The sequence below is a fragment of the Bufo bufo genome, chromosome 4 (assembly GCF_905171765.1).
Source record: "Bufo bufo chromosome 4, aBufBuf1.1, whole genome shotgun sequence".
In the NCBI taxonomy this organism is placed as follows: domain Eukaryota; kingdom Metazoa; phylum Chordata; class Amphibia; order Anura; family Bufonidae; genus Bufo; species Bufo bufo.
Genome location: NC_053392.1, coordinates 339,787,520 through 339,802,751, shown reverse-complemented (window position 1 = coordinate 339,802,751; position 15,232 = coordinate 339,787,520). Strand labels below are relative to the sequence as shown.

At 43.3% G+C, this 15,232-nt stretch overlaps 1 protein-coding gene across 2 annotated transcripts in view; it reads left to right on the top strand.

The window, feature by feature from the left end:
• The window catches only part of TRAF3IP2 (TRAF3 interacting protein 2), a 38,364-nt gene extending 30,673 nt beyond the window's left edge, over positions 1-7,691 (top strand). For both annotated transcript variants that reach the window (XM_040428886.1, XM_040428885.1), the window contains exons 8-9: positions 5,709-5,783; positions 7,374-7,691. In XM_040428886.1, the coding sequence (XP_040284820.1) occupies positions 5,709-5,783; positions 7,374-7,541 (243 nt within the window). In that variant the 3' untranslated portion in view covers positions 7,542-7,691. The remainder of the gene's footprint in view (positions 1-5,708; positions 5,784-7,373) is intronic.
• The last annotated feature ends 7,541 nt before the right edge of the window (positions 7,692-15,232 follow it).

The following is a 15,232-nucleotide window of genomic DNA, read 5'->3' as shown; positions in this document are numbered from 1 at the left end:
TGCTGGAGATAGTCAAACACAGCTATTTCTGGCAGTCCCATAGATGCATGCTTAACTTGTTCACTACCAGTGCCGTACATGTACGGCGCTGGCTGCTCTGGCTTAAATATCAGCGCCATAATACTACGGTGCGCTGATCGGGCGGGTGCAGGAGCTGCGCTCGCCCGATCAGCTGCAAGGGTCCATCAGTGACTAATAGCCAGACCCCTGCTGTATGTGCCAGCATTAGTGAAAACATTGATGATGGCGTATTAACCCTAGATGTGCCGCGGTCAGCGCTGACCGCGGCACATGCGATGTCCGTGCAGGGAGGGAGCACCCATCGGGTCCCTTCGCTGCTGTGACGGGGACCCGATGGCTTGGACAGCAGCCCGATGCCTTCCTTAGGCATTGTGGCTGCCTTCCCTGTATGCCTGTGAGATCCAGCCACCTGGATCTCACAGGCAAGCTGGCTGAAGTGTATTACAGTGGTAATACACTTACAGCCAATGCATTACAATACAGACTTATTGTAATGCATTGTAGAGGGGATCAGATCCCCAAAAGTTGAAGTCCCAGAGTGGGACAAAAAAAAAAGTGGAAAAAAAAAAGTAAAAATAAATAAAGTTTTACAAAAAAATTTAAAGTTTCAAGTAAAAAAGGAAAAAAAAAATTCTGGACACCTTGCCTCACAAAAAGTGTAATACCAAGTGATCAAAAAGTCTTATGTACCCCAAAATGGTACCAATCAAACCATCATCTCATCCCACAAAAAAAGAGCCCCTACCTAAGACAATCGCCAAAAAATAAAAAAAATGGCAACACAAAAACAAGATTTTATTCTGTTCAAAAAGGCTTTCACTGTGTAAAACTTAAAAAAATAATAGACACATTGGGTAATGCTGTGTCTGCAACAACCTGCTGTATAAAAATATCACATGAGATGGCCCCTCAGGTGAATGCTGTAAAAAAAACAAAAAACAAAAAAAACAAAGCCATTTTTGTCACCTTGCCTCACAAAAAGTGTAATACCAAGCGATGAAAAAGTCTCATGTACCCCAAAATGGTACTAATGAAAACGTCACGTTATCCCGCAAAAAATGAGCCCCCACATAAGACAATCACTTAAAAAATGAAAACCAATGGCACCCGTAAACCAATCCATCAAAATCTGCGCTGCAAAAGCCATATGGCGCTCCTTCTATTCTGAATCCTGCCATGAGTCCCCACAGCAGTTTACCACCACATATGGGGTGTTGATGTATTCAGGAAAAAATGGGTAACAAATTATGGGGTGCTTTTTCTCCTGTTACCCCTTATGAAAATAAAAAACTTGGGGCTAAAGCAACATTTTATTGGAAAAAAATGTACTTTTCATTTTCACAGTCAAATTCCGTAAAACGCTTAGAGGGTCAAAGTGCTCAGTACCCCCCCTAATATATTTTTTAAGGGGTGTAGTTTACAAAATGGGGTCACTTTTTGAGGGTTTCCACTGTAGGGGTACATCAGGGTTTTTTCAAATACAAAATGGTGCCTAAAAACCATTCTAGCAAAATCTGCCTCCAAAATCCATGTGGCGCTAGTTTCCTTCTGTCACATGCCCATAGAGCAGTTTACCGCCACATATGGGGTATTTCTATAAACTGCAGAATCAGAGTAATGCATATTGAGGTTTATTTTGCTGTTAACCCTTGCTGGGCTGCAAGAAAAAATGTATTAACATAAAAAATCTACCAAAAAAGTAAAATTGCGGAGCACCTCAAGGGTTAACAAAGTTTGTAATATCAGTTTTGAATAATTTGAGGGTGTAGTTTCAAAAATGGGGTCATTAATGGGTGGTTTCCATTATGCAAGCCCCTCAAAATTACTTTATAACTGAATTGGTGCTTAAAAAATGTTTTTGGAAATTCTGGTGAAAATTTGAATAATTGGTTCTAAAATTTGAAGCCTTCTAACGTCCTAAAAAAGTAACATGACATTTCCAAAATGATGCCAACATAAAGCAGACAATAGTAATATTGATTGATAACTATTTTATGAGGTATTACTATCTGTCTAAGGCTGGGTTCACACGAGCGTGTCCGGATTAGTTCCGGATGCGTCCCGGTGTGTTGCGGCAAACCCGTGCGAGTAGGAATGCAATTGCAGTCAGTTTTGACTGCGATTGCGTTCCGATGTTCAGTTTTTATCGCGCGTGTGCAATGTGTTTTGCACGCGCGTGATAAAAAACCGACTGTGGTACCCAGACCCGAACTTCTTCACAGAAGTTCAGGTTTGGGTTCGGTGTTGTGTAGATGTTATTATTTTCCCTTATAACATGGTTATACGGGAAAATAATAGCATTCCGAATACAGAATGCATAGTAGGTGATCAATTGAGGGTTAAAAAATAAAAAAAATTAACTCACCTTCTCCTCTTGTTCGCGTAGTTCTCCCGGTCTTCAGTTCTTTAAAAAGATGAACTATGGGCTAAAGGACCTTTGGTGACGTCAGATCACATGCTCAAATGACATGGTCCATCACCGCGGTGATGTACCATGTGATTGGAGCATGTGATCTGACGTCACCAAAGGTCCTTTAGCCCATAGTTCATCTTTTTAAAGAACTGAAGACCGGGAGACCTACGCGAACAAGAGGAGAAGGTGAGTTAATTTTTTTTATTTTTTAACCCTCAATTGATCACCTATTATGCATTCTGTATTCGGAATGCTATTATTTTCCCTTATAACCATGTTATAAGGGAAAATAATACAGTGTATAGACTGTCACCTAGCAACCGTGCGTGAAAATCGCACCGCATCCGCACTTGCTTGCGGATGCATGCGATTTTCACGCAACCCCATTCACTTCTATGGGGCCTGCGTTGCGTGAAAAACGCAGAATATAGAGCATGCTGCGATTTTCACGCAACGCATAAGTGATGCGTGAAAATCATCAATTCAGTGCGGGTGCAATGCGTTCACCTACCGCATTGCACCCGCGCGGAAATCTCGCCCGTGTGAACGCAGCCTTAGGCTGGGTTCAGACCTGAGCGTCTTTGATATGCGCGTTTAACGCGCGTTTTTGACGAGCGTTTTTGGCAATAGTAAACGCGCGTTTGACGCGCGTTTGTGTGATTGACTGCAATGTCCTATGGCCACAAACGCGCGTCAAAACGCCCCAAAGAAGCTCAAGTACTTGTTTGAGCGTAGGGCGTTTTACAGCGCGTTTTTCTGCGCTGTAAAACGCTCAAGTGAGAACCAGGGCCATAGGGAAGCATTGGTTTTCATGTGTTGAGCGTTTTACAGCGCGTTTGAACGCGCTGTAAAACGCTCAAGTGTGAACCCAGCCTTAGGCTACATGCACATAAACGTTGTTTGTTTCCGTGTCCGTTCCATTTTTTTTTTGCGGATAGGATGCGGACCCATTAATTTCAAGGACCGCAAAACACATACGGTCGTGTGCATGCAGCCTTAAAAGTAGAGAAATTAAAATTTAGAAAATTGTGAATTATTCTAAATTTTTGGTACATTTTTGATTATTTTATAAATAAAGGTGAAATATATTGACTCAAATTTACCGCTACCATGAAGTACAATGTGTCATGAGAAAACAATCTCAGAATGGCCCGGATAAGTAAAAGCGTTCCAAAGTTATTACCACATAAAGTGACGCATGTCAGATTTGCAAAAATCGGCCTGGGATTTAAAGGGAGTCTGTCACCTACATAACATGTTTTAAACTGATTATATAGCTCTGTGGGAGGCAGATCCATAACATTCATGGTACCCGGGTTTAGTTTTTCAGAGCCTCCAAAGTGCCAAAAACTAACTTTTAAGAATATGCAAATTACCTATCGCAGGTGCCATGGGGCGGAGAGTTTGCTGCAAGTGCCCAGTGCTCCCTACCTTACTTGCGCCTGACTCCTCCCCTCTGTATCATCAGACCTGTATCCTTGCGGCTTCATTCTCATCTCCATTCATAATCCAGCGCTTGTGCGCTTCACCGCCGGGTCCGTTACTTAACTTGCACATGCGCACTGCATATCAGTATGCCTCTGCCCACAGTGGTAAATTTACTGCGCATGCCCGGACCCAGCTGTGAAGCGCACAGGCGCTGGATTATGAATGGAGAAGAGAATGACGCCACAAGGATACAGGGCTGGCCGGACGTTACAGAGGGGAGGAGTCAGGAACAAGTAAGGCGGGGAGCAGTGGGCACTTGCAGCACACTCTCCGCCCCTGGGCACCTGCGATAGGTAATTTGCATATCTTTAAAACTTCATTTTTTGCACTTTGGAGGCTCTGAAACACTAAACCCGGGTACCATGAGTGTTATGGATCTGCCTCCCACAGAGCTACAGTTGCAAGAAAAAGTATGTGAACCCTTTGGAATGATATGGATTTCTGCACAAATTGGTCCTAAAATGTGATCCGATCTTCATCTAAGTCACAACAATAGACAATCGCAGTCTGCTTAAACTAATAACACACAAAGAATTAAATGTTACCATGTTTTTATTGAACACACCATGTAAACATTCACAGTGCAGGTGGAAAAAGTATGTGAACCCCTAGACTAATGACATCTCCAAGAGCTAATTGGAGTGAGGTGTCAGCCAACTGGTGTCCAATCAATGAGATGAGATTGGTGCTGTTGGTTACAGCTGCCCTGCCCTAAAAAAAACACACACTAGTTCTGGGTTTGCTTTTCACAAGAAGCATTGCCTGATGTGAATGATGCCTCACACAAACGAGCTCTCAGAAGACCTACGATTAAGAATTGTTGACTTGCATAAAGCTGCATAAAGCTGTTCATCAGTCCACGGTAAGACAAATTGTCTATAAATGGAGAAAGTTCAGCACTGCTGCTACTCTCCCTAGGAGTGGCCGTCCTGTAAAGATGACTGCAAGAGCACAGCGCAGACTGCTCAATGAGGTGAAGAAGAATCCTAGAGTGTCAGCTAAAGACTTACAAAAGTCTCTGGCATATGCTAACATCCCTGTTAGCGAATCTACGATATGTAAAACACTAAACAAGAATGGATTTCATGGGAGGATACCACAGAGGAACCATGTGATTGGACCATGTGATGAGCACAGTGACGTCATCAAAGGTCCTATTCCTGTGCACAGCAAAGAAGAAGACAGAAGAGATGCCGGCTGCGCGATCAAGTGGATTAAGGTGAGTTGTTTTTTTTAACCCCTCCAGCCCTATTGTACTAAGCATTCTGTATTAAGAATGCTATTACTTTCCCTTATAACCATGTTATAAGGGAAAATAATACAATCTACAGAACACCTAACCCAAACCTGAACTTCTGTGAAGAAGTTCGGGTTTGGGTACCAAACATGCCGATTTTTCTCACGCGCGTGCAAAGCGCATTACAATGTTTTGCACTCGCACGGAAAAATTGTGCATGTTCCCGCAACGGACCTGCACCTTTTCCCGCAACGCCCGTGTGAAACCAGCCTAAGGGAACCTGCAATATCTGTGAATGCCCCTGGTTACAGAACCTCAAATGTTGAGCAGAAAGCACAAAACATAAAGAAACAACATAATGCATTTTCCTATTATTACTATTGCTGTTATATCTGTATGTACGTCCAAGATCTTTAGATGTTTGAAGCAAAGGCTGTCTGACCAATGTTCACTCTGAGCACACTCCACCATGATGATAGCAATCAGTACACATAACAAACACTGCATTTGGATTGCATGCTTTAATGTGAATTCTGCTTGTTATTGTAGATGCAGATGGAGTTCATAAAGCAAGGAAGCATGAACTTCAGATTCATTCCTGTACTTTTCCCAAATGCAACCGAGGTTAGTTCAAAGTAGAAGAGACCAAATCATCAACCTAATATGTGGTTATGAACACTAGCTATAAGTTTACATTAACTACAAGCAAATGCTAGTCCTCACTGTGATATGTGCTGTGGAACCTTTGGGTTGTACATTCATGCTTCCGTAGACAGGCCCAACCTGATTGGGTGGCACGGCAGTCATACAGCTGACCTATGCTGCCCCACTTAGCTTTACATGGCTGCCGGAGATAGCAGAGTACAAGCGCTTGACCCTCTCTGGCAGTCTCTCCGTATTGAATGGAGTGGCACTGCGCATGCGTGACTGCTGTTCCATTAAAGGGGTTCTCCGGGCTTTTAATATTGATGACCTATCCTCAGGATAGTTCATCAATATCAGATCGGTGGGGGTCCGACACCCGGCACCCCCGCCAATCAGCTGTTTGAAGAGGAGGCGCGCGCTGTGCCAGCGCTGCCTCCTTTTCACTATTTACCTTTTCACCGTCGCCTCTGCAGCGGTGAGCAGGTGTAATCACACGTAACCGTCTCATTCATTTCAATGGGACGGATCGTTCCCATAAACACTTGTACAGGAGCGATTCGTCCCATTGAAATGAATGGGACGGCTTGGGTTTAATTACACCTGCTCACCGCTGCAGAGGCAATGGTGAAAAGGTAAACAGTGAAGAGGAGGCAGCGCTGGCACGGCCTCCTCTTCAAACAGCTGATCGGCGGGGGTGCCGGACCCTGTCGATCTGATATTGATGACCTATCCTGAGGATAGGTCATCAATATTAAAAGCCTGGAGAACCCCTTTAAAATGGGGGAACACAGGCCCTCGTGATCAGACCCCTCCTGAAGATCAGACACTTATGCCCTATCCTGTATAGGGGACTACCGCCTTAACTGATATTGGTCAAATTAAGACTTGGTGCCAAGCCCCTTTGATCATTTCAGTACAGGGGATTTTATTTTCAATCACTGACCATGTACATATTTTACAGGAGAAAGTAGTCACCAACAATCATGGCACAGCCATCATGAAAAGGATGGTGTTGGGTTCATAGCAGCCACAACAGTCAGTTCACAATAAAATAGTATGAGCATGATTTAGATACTTCGCTGAGCCTCAGCTATAACTCTGCAGACGGTCGACAGAAATAGAGACCTGGGGGGTTATTTAGTAAGACCGGCGTTTTAGACGTCGATCTTAATAAGGCCCTGCACTGGCGTTGGATCCGGCAAAGTTATCTAGAGGCGCCAACGTAAAACAGGCGTAGAAAATTATGAATGAGACAGGCCTGCCAGCTCGTGCCCTTTCCCCATCATACCCAATTTTGCAGACCGGGCACGAGCAAGGAAAAGTCGCAGATTGCGGCGCAAAGAACCTTTGCTCCGCAACCTGTGCCAGAAATACACCTAATATAGACGGATTTCTGTTAGCAAATAACCCCCTTGGTTTGCATATTTAAACCATATTATCTGAACTGAAAACTGGTCAGCAAAATAAAATACGTTGTTCTTTATTACCTAGCTACCACGGGTGGCTAACATATGCCCATGTTTACCCAGGGCCACATCTATAAAACTGCCTTTATGTTTGATTCTTTAGGATCATGTGCCCAACTGGCTGAAAAACACCCACATTTATCGATGGCCGTATGATACAAGGAGACTTTTCCTACGACTACTAAGAGAAGAGGAATATATTATTCCCCCGGTTGGACAACTACCAGTACTGGAAGTCAGAACTATAAATGGACAATATCTCTCCTATTAAAAAAAATGTATTTGGTTGTAAATGACGCAAACAATAATGCAGGTAGATGGGCATTTTTTTTAACAATTAAAAATACAGTTTGCCTTATTATGACTGTGCACATCAGCTCCCTTGATGCCCAAAGTGGAGGTTTCAGAATACAATCATTTACTTTAAAGGGCTTCTGTCACCCCCAAAACACATAATTTTTTTTTGGGCTTGTTAAAATCCTTATTTAACGACTATTCCCTATATAGGTCTCTTACCTTTGGCTGTGGCTTCTTTTCCTTAAAAATCGATCTTTTAAAATATGCAAATCACTTCACTACCAGCAAGTAGGGCGTCTACTTGCTGGTAGCTGCCGCAAAAAACGCCCCCTCCTCCTGTTGATTGACAGCGCCAGCGAGCGCTCTCCTCCTCCAGCTGGCCCTGTCATTTAAATCCCGCGCCTGTCTTCATTCGGCGCAGGCGCTCTGAGAGAAGGAAACTCGCCTCCTCAGCACTCCCTCAGTGCGCCTGTGCCGATGACGTCTTCTCTTTCGGTGACGTCATCGCCTGTGCCGAATAAATACAGGCGCGGGATTTGAAATGCTGACAGGGCCAGCCGGAGGAGGAGAACGCTCGCTGGCCCTGTCAATCAACAGGAGGAGGGGGTGGTTTTTTGCGGCGGCTACCAGCAAGTAGACGCCCTACTTGCTGGTAGTTAAGTGATTTGCATATTTTAAAAGATCGATTTTTAAGGAAAAGAAGCCACAGACAAAGGTAAGAGCCCTATATAGGGAATAGTCGTTAAATAAGGATTTTAACAAGCCCCAAAAGAAAATATGTGTTTTGGGGGTGACAGAAGCCCTTTAATTCTTAACTTTCAGCATGCTAGCTATTGAATGGACAATCAAATAACTGCTCCCACCTCTCACCAATCCCTAGTGTATATATTCCACAATTTATTCCACCCCCATCTCTTTTATACATGTAGAGTTCTCAATTCACTGAAGTGGAATGCCAATTTTTTGGCGTGCAAAAGTTGCAGCGGCATTTTGCACAAGAATGTGCGACTTATTGCCTTCCTTCACTGCTCTCAGCAGTTTTTTTAAAAAGTGAGCAGGGCCACTCCAGACCGACACATTTACTATAAATGATGCCTGAAAATTGCACATGACCATGTCCGTATTGTGGTCTGGAAAATACAGACCGAATTTGTCTCACTCTCATTACTAAAAATTACTATTCTCTTCCGCAAAACATAGGACATGAAATTGACGAACGGACATATGGTACAGATGTGGACAGCACATAGATGGCTAGGAATTAATGGGTCCATGTACGATCCTAAAAAAATGAAGTTCGGACATGAAAGCAAAATAAGGTTGTGTGCATGGAAGATTACCATGTGAAACACCAGTCTTTAGTAAATGAGCGTTATTTTTTTTGTGTGACATTACCTTCAGGTTTGATTAGAAATGGCCATACATTTGAGATAATGATCGTCCATGGGATAGTTTGTATGAAGGATCCCTCCAACTAAACGGCCCGACCAGGAAGTAGTTTTATAAAAACATACTCCCTGGTGCTTGAGCACAAGGTGAAGTGATCGGCTGAATTCATCAGAACATGCCATGTTTCGGCGGATGAATGGTTAAAGTTTCCCAGTCTATTTTGGCAGACAAGCGTCTGCCGTCGGTGATCGTGAACGCTTATTAGCGCTAGTTTTTCAAATGACAGCCAGCAGATCCTGTTAGCATTGTTAGTTTAGTCATTGGGACACTTAGGGGGCTTGCTGCTGCGGTACACAAACAAAAATTCATCCTTATTACGCCTGTGTGAAACCAGGCATTGGTGTAGATCACTGTGATGTGCAGGTAGAGAATTCGCTTAGGCCTATGCAGCATTATAAACTTGCATGAATAGTATGTAGTATGCACAAGAGTTTGTAGTTTTTAGCAATGTGTAGAAAGAAAAAGACAAACATGTTAGATTTTTTTTCTCACACAAGCTTTAATTTTCCTTTAATATAAATAGTAATGCAAATGTATACATACCTGGGATTACTACCTAAGGCTCCATTCACACGTCCGCAATTCTGTTCCGCATTTTGCGGAACGGAATTGCGGACCCATTCATTTCTATGGGGCTGCACAATTCCGATCCCGAAAAAAATAGAACATGTCCTATTCTTGTCCGCATTTGTGGACAAGAATAGGCATTTTCTATTAAGTGCCGGCGATGTGCGGTCCGCCAAATGCGGAACGCACATTGCCGGTGACCGTGTTTTGCGGATCCGCAAAACACACGCGGATGTGTGAATGGACCCTAAAACGTACACCGTTTCCCCCTAAACAAGGCACCATATACAGTGCCTTGCAACTGTACTGACCCTCTGAGAGGTTTTCCTGTTTAATTGCACTACAACCTGGAATTAAAATGGAATTGAGAGGTTTGTAACATTTGATATGCACAAGATGTCTACCAATTTGAAGATGCAAAAGACAAGGCAAAAAACGCCCCAGAGAACTTTGCATTCACCCCCTGATTGTCCATATTTTGAGCCATCTTTTACAGCAATCTTGCGGGTTGTCACTATGAGCTTAGGACATCTAGCCCAGGGATTGCTCCAACTCTTTCAAGTTAAACAGGTTGCACTGGTGTACAGCAGTCTTCAAGACATGCCACCGATTCTCTGTTGGATTCAGGTCTGGGCTTTCACTAGGTCATTCCAAGACATTTAACGGTTTCCCCTTAAATCACGCCCCGTCTAGCTTTAGGGGCGTTGTTCTGCTGGTAGGTGGACCTCCGCCCCATTCTCAAATCTCTGGCAGACACTTTCTCAAGAATTGCCCTGTATTTCCAGCCATCTATCTTTACTTACATCAGATCAGATTTCCAGTTCCTGATGATAAAAATCATCCACACAGCAAAATGCTTCCACCCTTGGGCTTCACTATGAGAATAGTGTTCTTGAAGTGATGGGAAGTGTTCAGTTTGCACAACACATAGCGTTTCCTGTGATGGCCTTATCTGACCTGAGAACCTTCTTCCATGTATTTGGGGAGTCTGTTTTTGCATTTTTTTTTCATTCCATTGTAACAATTTAGACTATTTTGTCAGGTCCATTACATAAAATCCATTTTAATTCCAGGTTGTAATGTGACAAAACAGAAAAAAACACTATTAAGTGACCTACATTTGCAAGGCACTGTGGTTATGAAGGTTGACTACTGGAGAATTAGGGTACAGAAACATGGTGAGGTTTCTGCATGCAGTTTTGAAAGCCAAAGCCAGGCGTGAATTTGAAAAAGAAGAGAAGCTGTATTTGTCCCTTATACTTTGTCTCCTTTTAGGATCCACTCCTGATTTTGGCATCCAAAACCGCCTGCAGAAACCTGACCATGTGGCCATAGCCTTATTGAATACTGGAAATATGAAGGAATGGATTAGTTCGATAATAGACGAGTTTTTAAGGAGTTAAACATGTGCTAAACATGTGACTGAAAATGTTAAAACGCTTAAACTAAATCTGGATCACAATGTATTGTACTTTTGCCTTTCCCAAAAGAGTGACTTACTGACTGTCCCCAGTAGAGGGCGCTACCTGGCAACTCTTCTGTGGAGTTTTTTTTCTATAAATATTTCCATAGTGATTTTCATTGTGCCTGTAAATATCATCTTGTGTGGTATGCATCAGATCCAACAAATGCTGTATTTCTGGCTCCCTGTATGATCAAAGATGATAGAATTATTAACAATATCTATTCATATTGTAGCAAATATAATAAATATTCTATCCAAAAAAGAATCAGCTGTGGAGCGATCAGTTCATGTTGTCATGGTCACGGCATTATAAAACGGAATGAAGTGGGTTGAAGAAAGCAGCAATGTATTTCTTCATGGCCATAATATTGTATTATATACTTCCTTACAAGGATCTCTCGCCTTGTACACAAGCTATTGGAGCCGCCTGCACACAGCACCACATTTGGTGTTCACTAGCACCACATCTGGAAGACAGTTTACCATCCACTGTACGTGTGACTGCATAACAATATTTTGGGGCAGAGCCAGAACCTATATTGCGCATTAGAGGAATCCCAAACCCAGCTGTTCCACACATAAAAGGCATTTGTAGGAAGGAGGAATGAAAGCTCCCTGTCACAGCACAGAAAATGCATCTGCGGCATCTATTATCCAGGACATTGAGAAGAACAGAGAAGGTTTGGCTGTTCATCATTATTAGAACACTATGCCAGGCTGGATCTACCCCGTCTTCTAGAGACTCCACAGGTTTTGGTTAGATATCAGCTTGGTTATAATATTGTATATTGCTATAGTTTTATTTATAGGGAGTCTATCACAACCTCTTCCCACATACACCCTATCCCAGACATACCTATAGGCTACGTCTACACGACGACATTTGTCGCGCGACAGATAGGGCACAACTACACTGCAACATTTGTAGCGCAACATTTTGTTGCACTAATGTCGCGCGACAATTTTTATAATGGCAGTCTATGGTGTCGCACTGCAACATGCAACATGCTACGACTGCGACTCAAGTCGCAGAAGAATCCATCTCGAATGGATTTTCTGCGACTTGCATCGCAGTCGCAGCATGTTGCAGTGCGACACCATAGACTGCCATTATAAAAATTGTCGCGGGACAAATGTCGTCGTGTAGACGTAGCCTTATGTGCTTTTTTGCCCCTGAAACAAGATCTTTATACCAATAACCAAATCAGCATAAAGGAGCCCAAAGGGCAATGGTGCCCAGCTGCTCCCATTTGAATCGCGCAACGCTCCTTCCCTCTTCACCTTCTCTCCACCCCGCTACGCTTCGAACGTGCTCCAGCCAGCACTTGAAATCTCGTGCACATCTTAGGTGCACATCTCCACTCTGTTTGCAAGATTTCTGTTTGCTGGTGGGAGCTGTGACGTTTGCCTACACAAGATTTTAAGTGCTGGCTGGAGCACGTTGGGAGCGTAGGGGGGTGGAGAGAAGGTGAAGAGGGAAGGATTGCGCGATTCAAATGGGAGCGGCTGGGATTTGTTGCTGGGGCATATAACCCAGATTGAAAGCAAAGTTTTTTAGGCACATGAAACTTCAAAAATTGGATCAAGTCCTATGGGATGATTGTATGATGCCTCCTTAAAGGGGTTGTCCGAGTTATGAAAAAAAATATAGAGCACTGTAAATCTGATGGGCAGCAATATTTAACTAAGCTAAGCAAGTTTTAGGCAAAACAAATATATATTTCCTCATTTCCCTGGTTCTCTTCTGGCTCTTTGTTTACCTGCAATAACAACTATCTCTGCCCCTCCCCCTGCTCTGCAAAGGGAGTGAATACAAGTGCTGCCCTGAGTGACATGTCTGCCTGCTGGGAGACTCGGCAGCATGTTTTCTTTATAGGACTACAAGTCCCAGCTGTACAAGGACACTGCTGATACACACAGGATCTTCCTCCTACCTGTTCTTGTGCAATGCTCTGCAGAACTCCTCTGTCAGCTCCTGTGCCCTTTATCTCCTCACTGCCTGCAGCTACTCAGTAAAGCCTTCAGCCCTGAGTCTGTGCGACTGAAGGGGTTATTATTTTCCCTCAAGAATCCAGGGAGAGAGCAATAAGCAGCAGCCTGCAGTACAGGGGGCGTGGCCAGCACAGTGAGGTCTCCTGTACAGGCTCATATCTGCTCTCTCAGGCTTGTGCACAAACATCATCAGAGCAGGGAGAGAAGCTGACACCACAGGTCATGTGACCATCAGTGAAACCTGAGAAAGGAGCAATTGGAGATAAAGTAAGTGAATTGTAAAGTCCTTACATTTGCCTAGTTAGAAACATACAAAGAACAAAAAAATAACTCAGACAACCCCTTTAACACCACTTGTCTATTAGAAGAATGGCACATAGTGATCTATTCTGTACTGCAAGTGAAATTGGACGTCACATCCCATGCCTAGGGCAGTGTCTACACAAACAATCAGTAGGCATTTGCATGGCATTGGGCTACGAGTCAGATGTCCAGCTACACATATTCCATTGACCTCACGCCACTGCTCTCAAACTATCATGGTGCACAACAAGATGGCAATGGAGGTTGGAATGGAGGTCTATCCTCTTCTGCGATGAGTCCCGTTTTTGTCTCAGAAGCAATGACAGTAGGAGATTGGTATGGAGACCATGTGGGAAACACCATGAAGTGACCTTACCAAAACAACGTCACGCCGGTCCTACTTATGGGATTATGTTGTGGGGTGGCATAATCTATGGTAGCCTGACTCCTCTAGTCTTCATGTCAGGGACCTTAACAGCTTGGTCGGAGGAACCAGTGGTACCATGTGACTGATGAATGTGACGTCATTGGACTAGGAAGAGGCCGCAGTGCCTACCAGGGTACCGCAATTTCTTCAAACAGCTGATCAGCAGGGGTGCTGGGAGTCAGACCCCCACCGATCAGATACTGATGACCTATCAATATGAAGATCTCAGAAAACCCCTTTTTTGGTTTTTATTAATGTATAATTTATTGGCTGCCCTAAAGCTGTTTTCTGGGCATTTCATTTGTCCTTCATGTACACATAAAATCTGCAGTGGAGTTGCTCTTTGTCCATGCAACATATTTTTTTTAAAATTTAGGATGGACATTTTGCACGGCTAGCATATTTACTTCAGTTGCCCTTTATGAAATAGCATGAGGCTTGTATTGTCGATATTTTTATTAGCAGCACTGAAGCTTGACGGGCTTATGAATTCTTGTTCATTCACCAAGGCTTAAGGTAACACATTTCCAGGTCACATACTTCTGCTGTCATATAGAGTTATTATGCAAGGACAGAGAGAGCTGCAGTTAATTACAAACAAGCAGCTCCAATAGGATTGCCGAGTGCACGCAGACATATCAGGAGGGAATCACATGAAAAGCCTGATCTGCATGAAAATTCAGCAATACAAAAATAATCTCTGTTCTGCACGGCTCATAGGAGAATGTACCTGTCACAAGAGACACGCTTGCGCTGTGACCGCCCACCCAGTCCTCTTAATTCTTCCTTTTGCTAAAGATCACACGTCCCAATCATCTTTCTTGTTATTTGAAGTGGATGTTGGCTCAATAAATAAACATACTGTATATTAATATTTTTACCTTCTATTCTTATAGAAAAATTCACACAGTAGAGCATTCATTCAAGCCTGACCAAAGCGTCATCTGCATGTTCTCCGTTTCTGATTTCTTTGGGTTCTACCGTTGTCGTCTACAATCCTAAAAAGCTTAGAGCCCCTTTCACACATGAATTTTTTTAAAAATTTTGTCTGCTAAAAAAGTCATAAAAACTACATGCATTTTTTTTGCATTTCATATGTGTTTTTTTAATGGTGCTAATGTGTTAGCAAATGTGTAAATTGTGAAAAAATGCCTGACTGCTTCAACACGCTGCATTTTTCTAATATAAAAGACAAAAAATGCCACTACAGAAAGAAAAAAGTCTTACATTTTCAGCTAATGTTTGGAGATGCAGTTTCTACAGGAGTCTACATGTCAGTAAGGCCTCATGCACACAACCGTTTTTCGGGTAAGCATCCGAGCCGCAGTTTTTGCGGCTCAGATGCGGACCCATTCACTTCAATAGGGGCGCAAAAGATGCGGACAGCACTCCATGTGCTGTCCGCATCCGTTGCTCCGTTCCGAGGCCCCGCAAAAAAAATATAACATGTCCTATTCTTGTC